This window comes from Schistocerca nitens, chromosome 9, assembly GCF_023898315.1.
Source record: "Schistocerca nitens isolate TAMUIC-IGC-003100 chromosome 9, iqSchNite1.1, whole genome shotgun sequence".
Taxonomy (NCBI): Eukaryota; Metazoa; Arthropoda; class Insecta; order Orthoptera; family Acrididae; genus Schistocerca; species Schistocerca nitens.
Genome location: NC_064622.1, coordinates 485,082,626 through 485,096,274, shown reverse-complemented (window position 1 = coordinate 485,096,274; position 13,649 = coordinate 485,082,626). Strand labels below are relative to the sequence as shown.

At 39.6% G+C, this 13,649-nt stretch overlaps 1 protein-coding gene across 1 annotated transcript in view; it reads left to right on the top strand.

Moving 5' to 3' along the window:
- LOC126203538 (GTPase-GDP dissociation stimulator vimar) overlaps positions 1 to 13,649 on the top strand; it is a 92,847-nt gene that overhangs the window by 59,833 nt on the left and 19,365 nt on the right. The window contains exons 8-10 of the mRNA XM_049937862.1: positions 2,815 to 2,946; positions 9,093 to 9,213; positions 10,366 to 10,508. Coding sequence (XP_049793819.1) covers positions 2,815 to 2,946; positions 9,093 to 9,213; positions 10,366 to 10,508 — 396 coding nt within the window. The remainder of the gene's footprint in view (positions 1 to 2,814; positions 2,947 to 9,092; positions 9,214 to 10,365; positions 10,509 to 13,649) is intronic.

The window sequence follows — 13,649 nt, the reverse complement described above, 5'->3', positions numbered from 1 at the left end:
CCATCCTCCTTGCTTCATCCATCGTGTGTTATTTTGCTTCCAAGGTAGGAAAATTCCTTCACTTTGTCTTTCGTGGTCCCCAAATTTGGTGGTAATTTCCCATTGTTCTCATTTCTGCTACCTCTTATTACTTTCATCTTTCTTCGGTTTACTCTTGATTCCATTCAGTATTTCCTGTAATCCCTCCTCGCTTCCACTGAGTACTGCAGTGTCATCAGTGGATCTTATTATTGATATTCTTTCACCCTGAATTTTAATCCCAGTCCTGAACCCTTCTTTTACTTCTGTCGTTGCTTCTTCGATGTAGAGAATGGGCAGTTCCACTGTAAATCAGTGAGAGGAAAAGGAGAGAGTGGGAGAGACACACATAGACAGTGGAAGTGAGTATGAAGGCCTAACTACGAAGACAAACTGTGTAAAAGGATTTGGAATGTTCTGTGTTAAGAGAGTGTGAATATGTTCAAATGCCAAAATTTCTGGTGAGGAAGGCAGAATGAGGATCAAGACAGTTGGTTCCTCACTTTTCTGTAAGAGTTTTTTTTTAAAGAGAATTCTATTCACCTTTTTTGTGCCCTGACAGGAGGATTTTTCCACTGGTACACTCATATGCTTACTCCAACTCTTCATCTTGTGCTTGTGACTTTGGCATGTATGCTTGCACCTCTGTTGTAGGCATTAGTTTATTTGTTGATTCTGATGAGAACAATCCTATCACTGAAATATTCACAGCAACTCACTCTTGTCCTACCTTCGTATTCATAAAGGAATCTACTTGCCATTATACCATTTTCTGCTGCTGTTAACATTACTAGATATTCGTCTGACCAAAATACTTACCTCTTTCCCTTCACTCCCCCCCCCCCCTTTCCCCCCTCCTCGCACTATATTTAGATTGAGCCCTTTATTTCTCTTTTCTGATTTTCTAGCTTTCTAACATGGCCCCTAAACAGTCAGTTCATCAAGCATACTTGATCATAGTTATGTGGTCGCTTGCCAAAATATAGCGCCTGTTGGACACTGACATGAAGCTGTTTACTTGTGAACTGTTTTGTCTTCTATACAGTGGTTTCCATTGCCTTCTGCATTTTCACGCCACTGAGCACTGTTAATTCTTCAGATTTTTGTTCTTTGCTGATGGTGCTGTGGTGTTGGGGAGGGAGTCAAAGTTGAGTGGCTGTAGGAGGATACAAGATGACTTAAACAAAATTTCCAGTTGATGTGATGAATGGCAGCTGGCTCTAAATGTAGAAAAATGTAAGTTAATGTGGATGAGTAGGAAGTAGAAACTGGTAGTGTCCGATACAGCATAAGTAGTGTCCTACTGGACACAGTCATGTAGTTTAAATATCCAGGCCGTGGGTTGCAAAGTGATACGGAAGGGAACAAGCATGTGAGGACTATGGTAGGGAAGGCAAATGGTTGATTTCAATTTATGGGGAGAATTTTAGGAATGTGTGGTTCACCTGTAAAAGAGACTGCATCTAGGACATTGGTACAACATGTTATTGAGTACTGCACGAGTGTTCAGCATCCGCACCAGGTTGGATTGAAGGAAGACATCAAAGCGTTCAGAGGTGGGCTGCTAGATTTGTTACTGGTAGTTTCGAACAACTTCCAAGTATTGCAGAGATGCTTTTGGGACTCAAAGGGGAATCACTGGAGGGAAGAATATTTTTTTCCGGAATATTATTGAGGAAATTTAGACAGCTGGGATTTGAAGCTGATTGATGAATGAATCTACTGCCTACAACATACATTTCACGTAAAGACCACAAAGATAAGCTACGAGAAATTAGGGCTCATATGGAGGCATATATATAGTCATTTTTCCCCTCACTCTAGCTGTGAGTGGAACAGGAAAGGAAATGACTAGTAGTGCAGTATCCTCCTTCACGCACTGTATGGTGGTGTGCAGAGCATTGTGTAGATGTAGATAGCTTTTATTGTAAAAGTGATGACACTTTTTATAGGAGCAAATACCTCTCTAAAAGATTGCCTGCAGTAGGCTGAATGTAATTAGTTGCTGCTTCACATACTATCAATGTAAGCTCACCAGACAAAAAATTATTCGCTCCCAGTGTGGGTGTGCTGATGTCATCACTTTGTGTGCTATTCCGACATCTCCCACAGATTTTCTGTGTAGTTAAAGTCATATTATTTTGCAGGTGAGTCAAAATGTAATAGGGTGGAGAAGTGTTCAGAAAACCAGTCACATATTCATCCGGCATGATGAACTTTGCTGTTGTTGTCTCAGAAAGTAGGTGCGAGTGATGGCTTCGTGCACAGTGACTGACTCCAAATGTTCATTGCATACATTTCCCATCCCATTGTTCTCTCACTGACAGGTTAGAATGGACCTTCATTCGTTGCTTGCAACAATACCTGTTGGGATGGGTAGCAACTTTGATTCACAACCGTGCAGCTCATCTCTGGTCCCTTGGTCAGGATCTTTTTGCATCCACATTTCTGATGTGTTTCGTGGCCACGTGTGTTACACCACAGCCAAACACAACTGCCCCTTTTTGCAACTCTGTCACATCCTTACATTTTCCCGTGTTTATATAAATGTCCACTCAAAACATAAATGGCTCACGATTGCTACTGATGCTCAGTAGAGGTGGTGTGTGCATGGTTGAACACATGACTTGATTGCTGTGCCATCTGTAAAGGCTTAACGATTCGTCTGTGTGTCTGCACTGGGGTGACCAATTTATTGTTCAGTGAGCTTATTTATGACATGTTGCTTATGGGAAAGAGTGACTTGTGATTCTGTGAGAGTTATTTGAATGTATATTTTTATTAACTTCTTTTCAGATGACAGTATGAATGTATTATATGCAGAAGGTCGTGGTGATGTCTTCAGATCCATGATAAACTGGATCGAATCAGATGATGAAGATCTGCAGATAACAGGTGTCCTTGCCATGGGGAACTTTGCACGAACAGGTATGCGTGCCTTTTGTTGTCCATGTATGCACAGTTTTGTATAATTTAAATTTATTTATTCACTGCACTGTCCACTGTTGCAGTAAATTTGATTGAATTTGGCAGGTGGCACTATAGGTGAAAGTCAGTGCTGTAGGTCAGAAGTCAAAGTAGTCCAGTACTCGGAAAATGATCATAGGAGAGTAGATACGGGGAAACTTGCTTCACTATCCTCGGTGAGGTCTTGGTAGAAGTGGTTTGCCATTACTTTCCTCTGACATTTTATGAAGTGTTAAGTGTGTGTCTGTGTCGTGAGTGACTGTGATGAGAGCTTGTACAGTGTAGTGTTAGATTTATGATGATGCTATGGATGTAGGGAATACAGAGCCCGAAGCCCAGTACCGGCACAATTTGCTCCTCACAAATGTGCTGAGAGAGCCCTGTCTGGTTGACAGGTCACCATTGACAATGTTCTGTGCCCTCACTTCGTTATACACTGTGGAGAGGTTTTGAATTTAATCCAGCACATTGTCACAGTGAGTAGTGATCATGAACTTTATGCCACAGCCTCTCCTTCTGTTCATCCACCACCAGGATTAAAACATTCTTACCTCTGAGTAAAGTGCCACTATATAGGCATTTGTTAATAATCTTTGTTATGGAGGCAGGTTGCTCCTATAGGAATATGTTATGGTACTTTATTTTTATTGTGCCTCTGTGGTAAATCTATTGTAATTACATAATATTCTGACTGTCTGACTGTTCTCATTGTCCTTTTAAATATAGATTGTATTGGTGAAAGCTTTCAAATCTTCAGCCAGGTGCCACTGTTGAGAAACCACAATATTTTGATGATAGTCATACTGACAAGTAATTTCCCTGAAGCCATAAACCGCTTACGTTTACGAAATTCTTTTATTGATTTTTTCCAGTCTCGAATTGCATAGTGGTTTTGACTTGTTAGATATCACCACCAAATGATTTGAATCAAAGAACAATTGAACAGGCCACAAGAGATACTCACAATGTAATCATTGGTCTATTTAATTGTTCTTTGATTCATATCATTTGATAGCAACTATCTAACAAGTCAAACCAATTGTGTGATCCACGTCTTAAGCAGAATGCAAAATATGAAGCTGTTTTCACACAGGACGTGTTACTTATTATGAAGTAGCCCAAATGTGGTTTTCATCGTGGTTGGGGCACATTTTAGAAATGAGTTGGTGCATCACATGCAACTTCCTACTCATCATAGTTTACAATTGCAGCATTCTCCAGTGGTTGTTGTTGGCTGTACCTGGCTCTCAAATCACACAGTTTGTTTACAAAACTGAATGGGCATATAATTCCTACATCAGCTCCATTAAAATGGACATATACTCTCTTGTTCACATGTTAGACCTGTTATGCTGTCTGTGGTACGCATAAATTAAAACTTTAAACAATGGAAAATCCAGGATGGAATGATTACAGTATTGTATAATGAAAAGGATAGATTGCTAGTCACCATATAGTAGAGATATTGAGATGCAGACAGGTATAACAAAAATACTGTTAGACTAGTAAGCTTCCAGCCAAAAAACCTTCTTAGGGTGTAGAAAAATTTCTGCTTCCAGTCACAATAAAAGATTATCTATTCGTCATACGACCAGTTTCAGGCTTGTACCTGTCCTCAGCTATGTACATGTTTATATTGCTGGAGATCACTGTAAAAAAAAAAAATAATTATTTGCTGGCGACTAAACAGATCCAAGTGGAACAATTGTAAGTGGCAAGGCAGCATTTGTCGAAAATATATCTGTATTTACGTGAAGGTGAAGCATCATTATTGTAATTACGCTTTCGTGCCAGTTTTTCCACTTAGTTGGACTTTTTGTTATCATTTTCACATTCATATTTCAGTTTTATAAAGTTTAACTGCATATCTCACTATTGCGATGTGCACTCATGAAATACACTGTGTTTACATACAAACATGTAGGCTACAGTCAAAGAACTTAGACGTAGGAGGTGTATGAGCAACGTCTTGGTGGTGGTGGTGGTGGTGGTGGTGGTGGTGGTGGTGGTGGTCTTCAGTCCAGAGACTGGTTTGATGCAGCTCTCCATACTACTCTATCCTGTGGAAGCTTCATCTCCAAGTACCTACTACAACATACGTCCTTCTGAATCTGCTTAGTGTATTCATCTCTTGATCTCCCTCTGACTTTTACCCTCCACACTGCCCTCCAGTACTAAATTAGTGATCCTTTGATACCTCAGAACATGTCCTACCAGCCAATCCCTTCTTCTAGTCAAGTTGTGACACAAATTTCTCTTCTCCCCAATTCTGTTCAGTACCTCCTCATTAGTTATGTGATCTTCCCATCTGATCTTCAGCGTTCTTTTGTAGCACCTCGTTTCTAAACCTTCTATTCTCTTCTTGTTTAAGCTATTTATCATCCATGTTTCACTTCCATACATGCTTACACTCCATACAAATAGTTTCAGAAGACTTCGTGACCCTCAAATCTATACTCGATGTTAACAAACTTCTCTTCTTCAGACATGCTTTGCTTGCCATTGCAAGTCTACATTTTATATCCTTTCTCCTTCGACCATCATCAGTTATTTTGCTCCTCAAATAGCAAAACTCATCTACTACTTTAAGTGTCTCATTTCCTGACCTGATTCCCTCAGCATCGCCTGATTTAATTTGACTCCATACCATTCTCCTCATTTTGCTTTTGTTGACGTTCATCTTGTATCCCTTTTGAGACGAAGCAGTTGTTAGCAGATCATTTGTACAGTGAATTGGCATCATTTAGTTCCAGTAAGATGGATGCAGAGGAATTACGGGCAAAGTTTATGCAGATTGTAAATTGTGGTTTGGAGAATTATGTGCGTAGTAAGTGGATTAAGGACGGAAAAGACCCACCGTTGTTTAATAACAAGATTCGGAAAATTCTGAGGAAGCAGGGGCTGTTGCACTCTCAGTTCAAACGAGAATGCACAAATGATGACAAGCAAAGGTTAGTGGAAATTGGTGTGTCTGTGAAACGATCTGTGTGTGAAGCACAACTAGTACCACTCTCATACCTTAGCAAAAGATCTGGCAGAGTATCTTAGAAAATTGTAGTCCCATGTGAAATTGCTAAGTGAGTCCAAGACTTCCATTCAATCACTTGTTCATCAGTCTGATGTGGCAGCTGAAGATAGCAAAATGATAGCCAAAGTTTTAAATTTCACATTCAAGGAATCATTCATGCACGAGTATTGTACAAACATACTGTCGTTTGACCATAAAACAGACTCCCGTAGGGACGACATAGTAATAAGCATCTCTGGCATAGAGAAACATATGAAGGAGTTGACAACAAATAAGTTACCAGGTCTGAATGGAATCCCAATTCGGTTTTTCAAAGAGCACTCTATGGCATTGGCCCCCATTTATCACAAATCTCTCAGCCAGTGCAAAGTGCTGGAGAAATGTGCAGGTGATTCGTCTGTATAAGATGGGCGAAAGAACAGACCCACAAAATTACAGACTAACATCCATAACATCGGTTTGCTGCAGAATCCTTGAACATATTTTCAGTTTGAATGTAACAACTTTTTTTGAGGTGAAGAAGCCTATGTCCACGAATCATTGTGATTTTAGAAAGGATCGCTTGTGGCTGTCTTCTCACATGGTGTAATGTGGAACTGTGGATGGAGGGCAACTGGCAGATTGCATATTTGCAGATATCCAGAAAGCGTTTGACATGATGCCCCACTGCAGGCTGTTAAAGAAGATGTGAGCTCAAAGACTTAATTGATAGAACCCAGTATATTTTCCTCAATGTTGAGTGTTAGTCAGAGGCAAGGGTATCGTTAGGAGTGCCCCAGGAAAGTGTGATAGGACTGATGTTATTCTCTATATACCTAAATGTTTTTTTCAGACAGGGTGGGCAGCAGTCTACAGTTATTTGCTGATGCTGCTGTGGTGTACAGTAAGGTGTCAAGTTGAGTGACTGTAGGAGGATACAAAATGACTTTGACAAAATTTCTAGTTGGTGTGGTGAATGGCAGCTAGAGCTAAATGTAGAAAACGTAAGTTAATGTGGATGAGTAGGAAAACAAGCCCTTAATGTTTGGAGGCAGCATTTTTCGCGTCCTGCTTGACACAGTCACATCATTTAAATATCTGGGTGCAACATTGCAAAGCAATATGAAACAGAACAAGCATGTGATAATTGTGGTAGGAAAGGCAAATGGTTGACTTCAGTTTATTGAGAGAATTCTAGGAAAGTGTGGTTCATTTGTAAAGGAGACCACAAATAGGACACTAGTGTGACATATTCTTGAGTGTTCATGATCCATACCAGGAAGGCATCAAAGCAATTCAGAGTTGGGCTGCTAGATTTGTTACTGATAAATTCGAATAACATGCAGATCTTACGGAGATGCTTCAGGAACTCGAGTGGGAACCTCTGGAGGAAAGGCGACATTCTTTTTGCGGAAAATTTTGAGAAAATGTGGAAAACTGGCATTTGAAGCTGATTGCAGAATGGTTCTGTTCCTGCAACATACATTGCCTCTAGGGACCACAAAGATAAGACACGAGAAATTATGACTCGTATGGAAGCGTATAGACCGTTGTTTTTCCCTTGTTCTATTTGTGAGTGGAACTGGAAAGCAAATGACTATTAGTGGTATGAGGTATCCTCCACCATCCGCTGTAAGGTGGACTGCGAAATATCAATGATGTAAATATAAAATCTATTCCCTGTCTTAGCGTCTGCATAGAATTATGGGATGGTGTTGCTATGAAAAAGAGCAAAAATATAATACATGGAGTAGGCTCTAGAGAATCTTTTTGTGAAGTGTTCATACAGCACAAATGTGTACTCAATCTACTCCTTGTACTTCAATCAGTTAATTACATTCTTTGTCTGCCAGAAAACTAAAGTAAGTAAATGTTGTGATATACATGACCACAACACCAGATCCAAATGCACCTACTCTAGACAAAGAACAAAAAGATGATGGACTGAAACCTGTACAGGAATGGGCTGATATGGCATAAAAAGGTGCAAGATTCCCTGAAAATTAGTAACCATATGCTTTTCACATCAAAACTATTTTTTGTAAGTTAAACATATGTTGTTTCAAGTGTCTTTATAAATAAATAAAATGATTTTATAATAATTAGGATTTATGGTACATGGTAAACTAATGATCACTGTAATACTAATGTGTGTAAAGAATTTACTGAATTTTGATTGCTATGTTTGATTGTTATAATTATTACATATAACAACTAGGATCCCCATGTATCATGTTTGCAAAAAGTAATCATATTCATGAAGCCATGCAAGATATGTAACTAAATAAATAATAAGTTAAGTTGCAGACAGGCACAACTAAAAGACACTTACACATTAGCTTTTGACCACACCCTGGTACACACACACACACACACACACACACACACACACACACACACCTCTTTTAGCTCAGACTGGAATTCAACTGTCACATAGAACAGAAGCAGAAATCTTGTAGGGGAGGGATGGGGATGGGGAAGGGATAGCTGTGCACGGGTGGGGTAAGAGCTGTCCGGCAATGTGTGCAGGGACTACCATATCTAAGCCACACATTTTTTCCAGTTTTTGGGATCCATGAAACTGCCTGTGGCTTACAGTTGAGTGAAAAGCAAATGAAAGTTCTGAAAAATGGCACTAGAAGCTACTGTAACCAACTTTTGTCATCGATTAGAAGCAGAACCACACAGGCATGCTTTGCAGGTGCAGAGATAAATACTGACGTCAAAACTTCTGCGCTAGTAAAAATAAAGACTAGTCTTCTAGCTAGCCCCTCCCTCCTCCCCTCCCTTTCAGTACTTCTCTTCTTCGAAAGTAACAACCTTCAAAATATTTGTATCAACAAAATTAAATTTCTTTACATAAATACCCATAGTGCCTAAGATTTCAGGATTCTTGTAAAAGTTGGTAAGCTGTGGCTCATTCTGATTTTATGTATTATTTCGTCAAATTTTGTGAAGTGCTGATGTTAGTAAATTGTTATGAAGTGCTTTCATTATAATGCTAAATTTAAGAAGGAAGTTTTTTATTATTGTTTATATTCCAGCCTGGAGTTTCCATTGTTTAAATAAATAAATGTCTTACTCCTACCTTTTGTCTTAGACAAACATTGCATCCAGATGGTTGAAGCTGGTGTTAGCAAGAAGCTCCTGGCTCTACTGAAAAGAAACAATACTCCTGATGGTGATATCAGACTGCAGCATGCACTTCTCAGTGCACTCAGGTAAAGCTTTGTTTATTTATTACTGAAACGAAATAATACTAAATGCCCTTTTGTGGATTTGTGGCTACAAGTAAAAATAATTGCAAATGTTTCTTCCAATGGTGTGTCATTTCATTTCTTTTAGTAATCGAAATATATTTCAAGGAATATACAGAAATATATCTAAAAACAAAGATGATGTGACTTACCGAACGAAAGCGCTGGCAGGTCGATAGACACACAAACAAACACAAACACACACACAAAATTCAAGCTTTCGCAACAAACTGTTGCCTCATCAGGAAAGAGGGAAGGAGAGGGAAATACGGAAGGATATGGGTTTTAGGGGAGAGGGTAAGAAGTCATTCCAATCCCGGGAGCGGAAAGACTTACCTTAGGGGGAAAAAAGGACGGGTATACACTCGCGCACACACACATATCCATCCACACATATACAGACTGTGTCTGTATATACAGACTGTGTCTGTATATGTGTGGATGGATATGTGTGTGTGCGCGAGTGTATACCCGTCCTTTTTTCCCCCTAAGGTAAGTCTTTCCGCTCCCGGGATTGGAATGACTTCTTACCCTCTCCCCTAAAACCCATATCCTTTCGTCTTTCCCTCTCCTTCCCTCTTTCCTGATGAGGCAACAGTTTGTTGCGAAAGCTTGAATTTTGTGTGTGTGTTTGTGTTTGTTTGTGTGTCTATCGACCTGCCAGCGCTTTCGTTCGGTAAGTCACATCATCTTTGTTTTTAGATATATTTTTCCCATGTGGAATGTTTCCCTCTATTATATTAATATACAGAAATACTTTGTCGTGAATGTAAATTACCACTTAGTAAAATAAGTCGGAGCCAACCACTCACCTATAATGAATTAATGTTCAGTGCACAGAAACACATAACAGAAAACAGCATTCACATTAGTTTCCTAGCACTAGCTCTTTTTATAGCAACAGTACACACTTTCACATACACACACACACACACACAGATACCCAAACACACACTACTGTGGCCATGACAAGATGTCTTGCCGGTGCAGCCTTTCCCTTATTTAATGTATTGCTTTATCTGTTATTTTCCATTATTATTATAATTTACCACTGTGTTAAATAAACTTCATACTTCCCTTGCAGCAGTAGCCAAGTGGTGAATTCTTATGTTGCAGGAACTTGGTGATTCCAGCCCAGAATAAAGCAGCAGTGCTGTCTGATGGTCTTGTTGACGCTGTGATACCTATGCTTGAGATCCCAACGTTCCCTGTTGTTTTCAAACTGTTGGGTACTTTACGAATGGTTGTCGACGGTCAAGGTTAGTGTCGGTCTGTCTGTGCAGTTGTTGGGTAAGAAGTAAATTCTGTGTTAGTGGATGTGTGGTATTATGTAAAAAAAATGGACAATAAAGAAAAGGTAGTAATGAGGTAGGTTGGCAAACAGCAAATTTAACAGGATTAAAGATAACAGCAGCATTTTTTTAGAACACTTTTAACAGTTGAAATCTTGAGGCTTAGAATAACACACAGATCGTCTGTAACCGGAGGGTGAGGATGTTAAAAAAATGGAAATGAGTTATGTGATCTAGTCAAAGCCACATTTTTCTTTAATGTCTCTTCAGTTTTGGTTTATTATCCCAATTCTTTTACTGCATCACAGATTTCTCTATTGTATTTTCCTTGTAAATCTGGAAGAAAGGGTGTGTGGTTTTGGAGATCTTAAGTACTCTATTTCAAGCCTATGAGCCCTAGCACACTCAGTAATTTTTTGTAGTTATTATAGGTTTCAGTTCTCCCTCTTATATACAACTGATTATGTCATTAATTTACAAAAGTTCTTTTCAAAAAGAAATCTGGCTGTGTCTTGCATTCTTGGAGCCACTCAGCTGAATTTAAACACTTCAAGACGTTGAATAGGTACTACCCAATGATGCACTTACCTTTTCTGTTGAAAAACTGAAGTCTGTTGCTTTTCATGGGCACATATGTGCTAGAATCCATTTTGTTTCTGGGGTAGCTATAGTGTTTTGAATACTCTTGCAAAATTTTAGATGAAGGCAAGTTTAATTATTTTGCTTAAATTTATTTATTCATGTCAGAAGCAGTTACGATGTATAAAATAATGTACAAGGGTGTAATCCATCCCACAATACTGGTAAGCCTTGCACACCATAGTTCAATTTGGCGTTGCTGTGGTGCCCCAATTAGAACCTCAGCAGAGCTGTGGAAGCTCTTTCTGGATTTTAGTCGTGGGTTTGTTGGTTGATAACCATATAGGGGGGTGAGCTTCAGAAGTTTCTGATTTTTTTCTTCTCACTTTTTGCTGCTACCTCTCGGTGTATGTCGAGGGGTGCAATTCCCACGAGGCTGTACAGTTTATCCAGAGGAGTAGACTTCAGGCATCCAGTGAAGATACAACAAGTGTCATTAAGAGTGACATCTACTGTTTTGGCATGGCAAGAATTGAACCACACTGGGCTTGCATGTTCTCTGGCAGAGTAACACAGTGCAAGGGAAGAGGTTCTCATAGTATTGGCGTGTGATCCCCATGTTGTGCCTGTTAGCTTTCTGATGATATTGTTCCTGGATGCCACTTTTTGCTTGGCATTTAGGCAGTGCCTCCTATATGTTAATGCACTGTCAATGGTGACCCCTAGGTATTTGGGATTGTACAGTGTTCTAGTGATGTTTCTTCCCAGGTGATTTTGAGGGCTGTAGCTGCCTGCCGGTTTTTAAGATGGAAAGTGCAAGTCTGTGTTTTTCCAGGATTTGGTCTCAACTGGTTTTCCCTGTTGTAAGCTGACAGTTCTCTCAATGCTTAGGACAGATTCTCTTAAACAGTTTCAAAGCAACGGGCTTGGGCGGTGATAGCACAATCGTCTGCATAGATGAAGCTCTGTGTTTCTTTAGGTAGTGGTTGATCATTTGTGTAGATGTTAAACAAAGCTGGAGCAAGCACACTTCCCTGTGGTAATCTGTATTTCTGTGATCTCCATCTGCTTCTTTTGCCCTGGAATTCAACAGAGATTCCTTATAAAACAGGTTAGCTGGTAGTCTCTAGTGGCATTGTACAACTTCATAAGAAGTCTTCTATGATTAACTGTGTCATAAGCTGCTGTTAGATCTATAAATACAGCTCCTGTGATCTCTTTCCTTTCAAAACCATCTTCGATGTGCTGTGTTAGTTTCAACACTTGAGATGTGCAGCTCTTTCTCTGTCTGAATCCAGCCTGCTGTGGAATGTATGTTGTCTCTATTTAACATTTTTAAATGTTCGGGTAATAAGTTGCTGTCTCTTTATCTAAGACTAGATGATCAATGCAGCTAGCCGCTATCTCTGTGTAATGTTTTGTCCGTATAGGCGTGTATCTGTTGTCTTTAAGATCCCTTCACCTTCACACGTAAGTCTATACAGTAAAGTAAGGCCCTCCCAGTTCTTGGCTGATCCGTGATAAGACAGGCAAAAAATTAGACTAATGGAGTATTATTAGTATTATCTCTACTTTCATTCGCTCTCTCTTTCTCTCCTTTATCTATGGCTAGTTTTTAATATAAGGCACAGCTGAAACTTCCCCACTAATTACAGGGCCAACGTGATCAACAAATGATTCAGAAAAATCTCATTCGTTCATTCACTCCAGAACAAAAAAGTCACAAACCTTATTTATGTAGGAAATCGTGTATTAAATCCATCTCCATTACATGTCCAGATCTCCGGTGATTCCACACCTTAATTATTTCCCTTTTAGAATCTCTTTCTCTTCAAAACAAACCGCTAGCGGCACAAATGTTAATTGGCTCGCTTTAGCGAGAAGAAAAGCAGAATATGTATCTCTCAGAAACACGTCAATCCCTCAACAGATACTCCAGAAGCTGTCCTAGTTACCACTCTAACAACCATGGAGAATGCATATATGCATCTCTGTTATTTCAAAGAATAAACACACTAGGAAATACTTTGGCGTCGACGAGCTGTCACCGCATATATTACGAGAAAATCAGATCAGATAACTTGTCAAAAGTGAATGAATGTGGATGGTTTGATTGAAAATGATTAATAGGTGCGTGATAGAGGGTATTTGCTGTGGGGACATTACATCTAGCTTCTCAGTTAGTCGGTGTAGGATGAGTCTTTCAAGAAGTTTATACAGATGGCATAGGAGAGATATAGGACGGTAGCTTTTAGGATCATTTTGGTCCTTGGCTGGCTTGCAGATAGCTATAACTTTGGCTTTCCTCCAAAGTTTAGGAATCTTGCAGGATTGGACACAGTTGTTCATTAGGTCTCTCAGCCATACTTTTGTTATCGGCCCAAAGTTCTGTATCTGCTCAACTCTTATATCATCAAGGCCTGCTGCTTTCCCATTTTTGCATTTACTCAGAGTGAGATCCACCTCAGCCTGGGTAAATGGTTGAAGCAGAGTATCGGTTTCTTGGTCAGGTCGTATCTCACTTGTCTT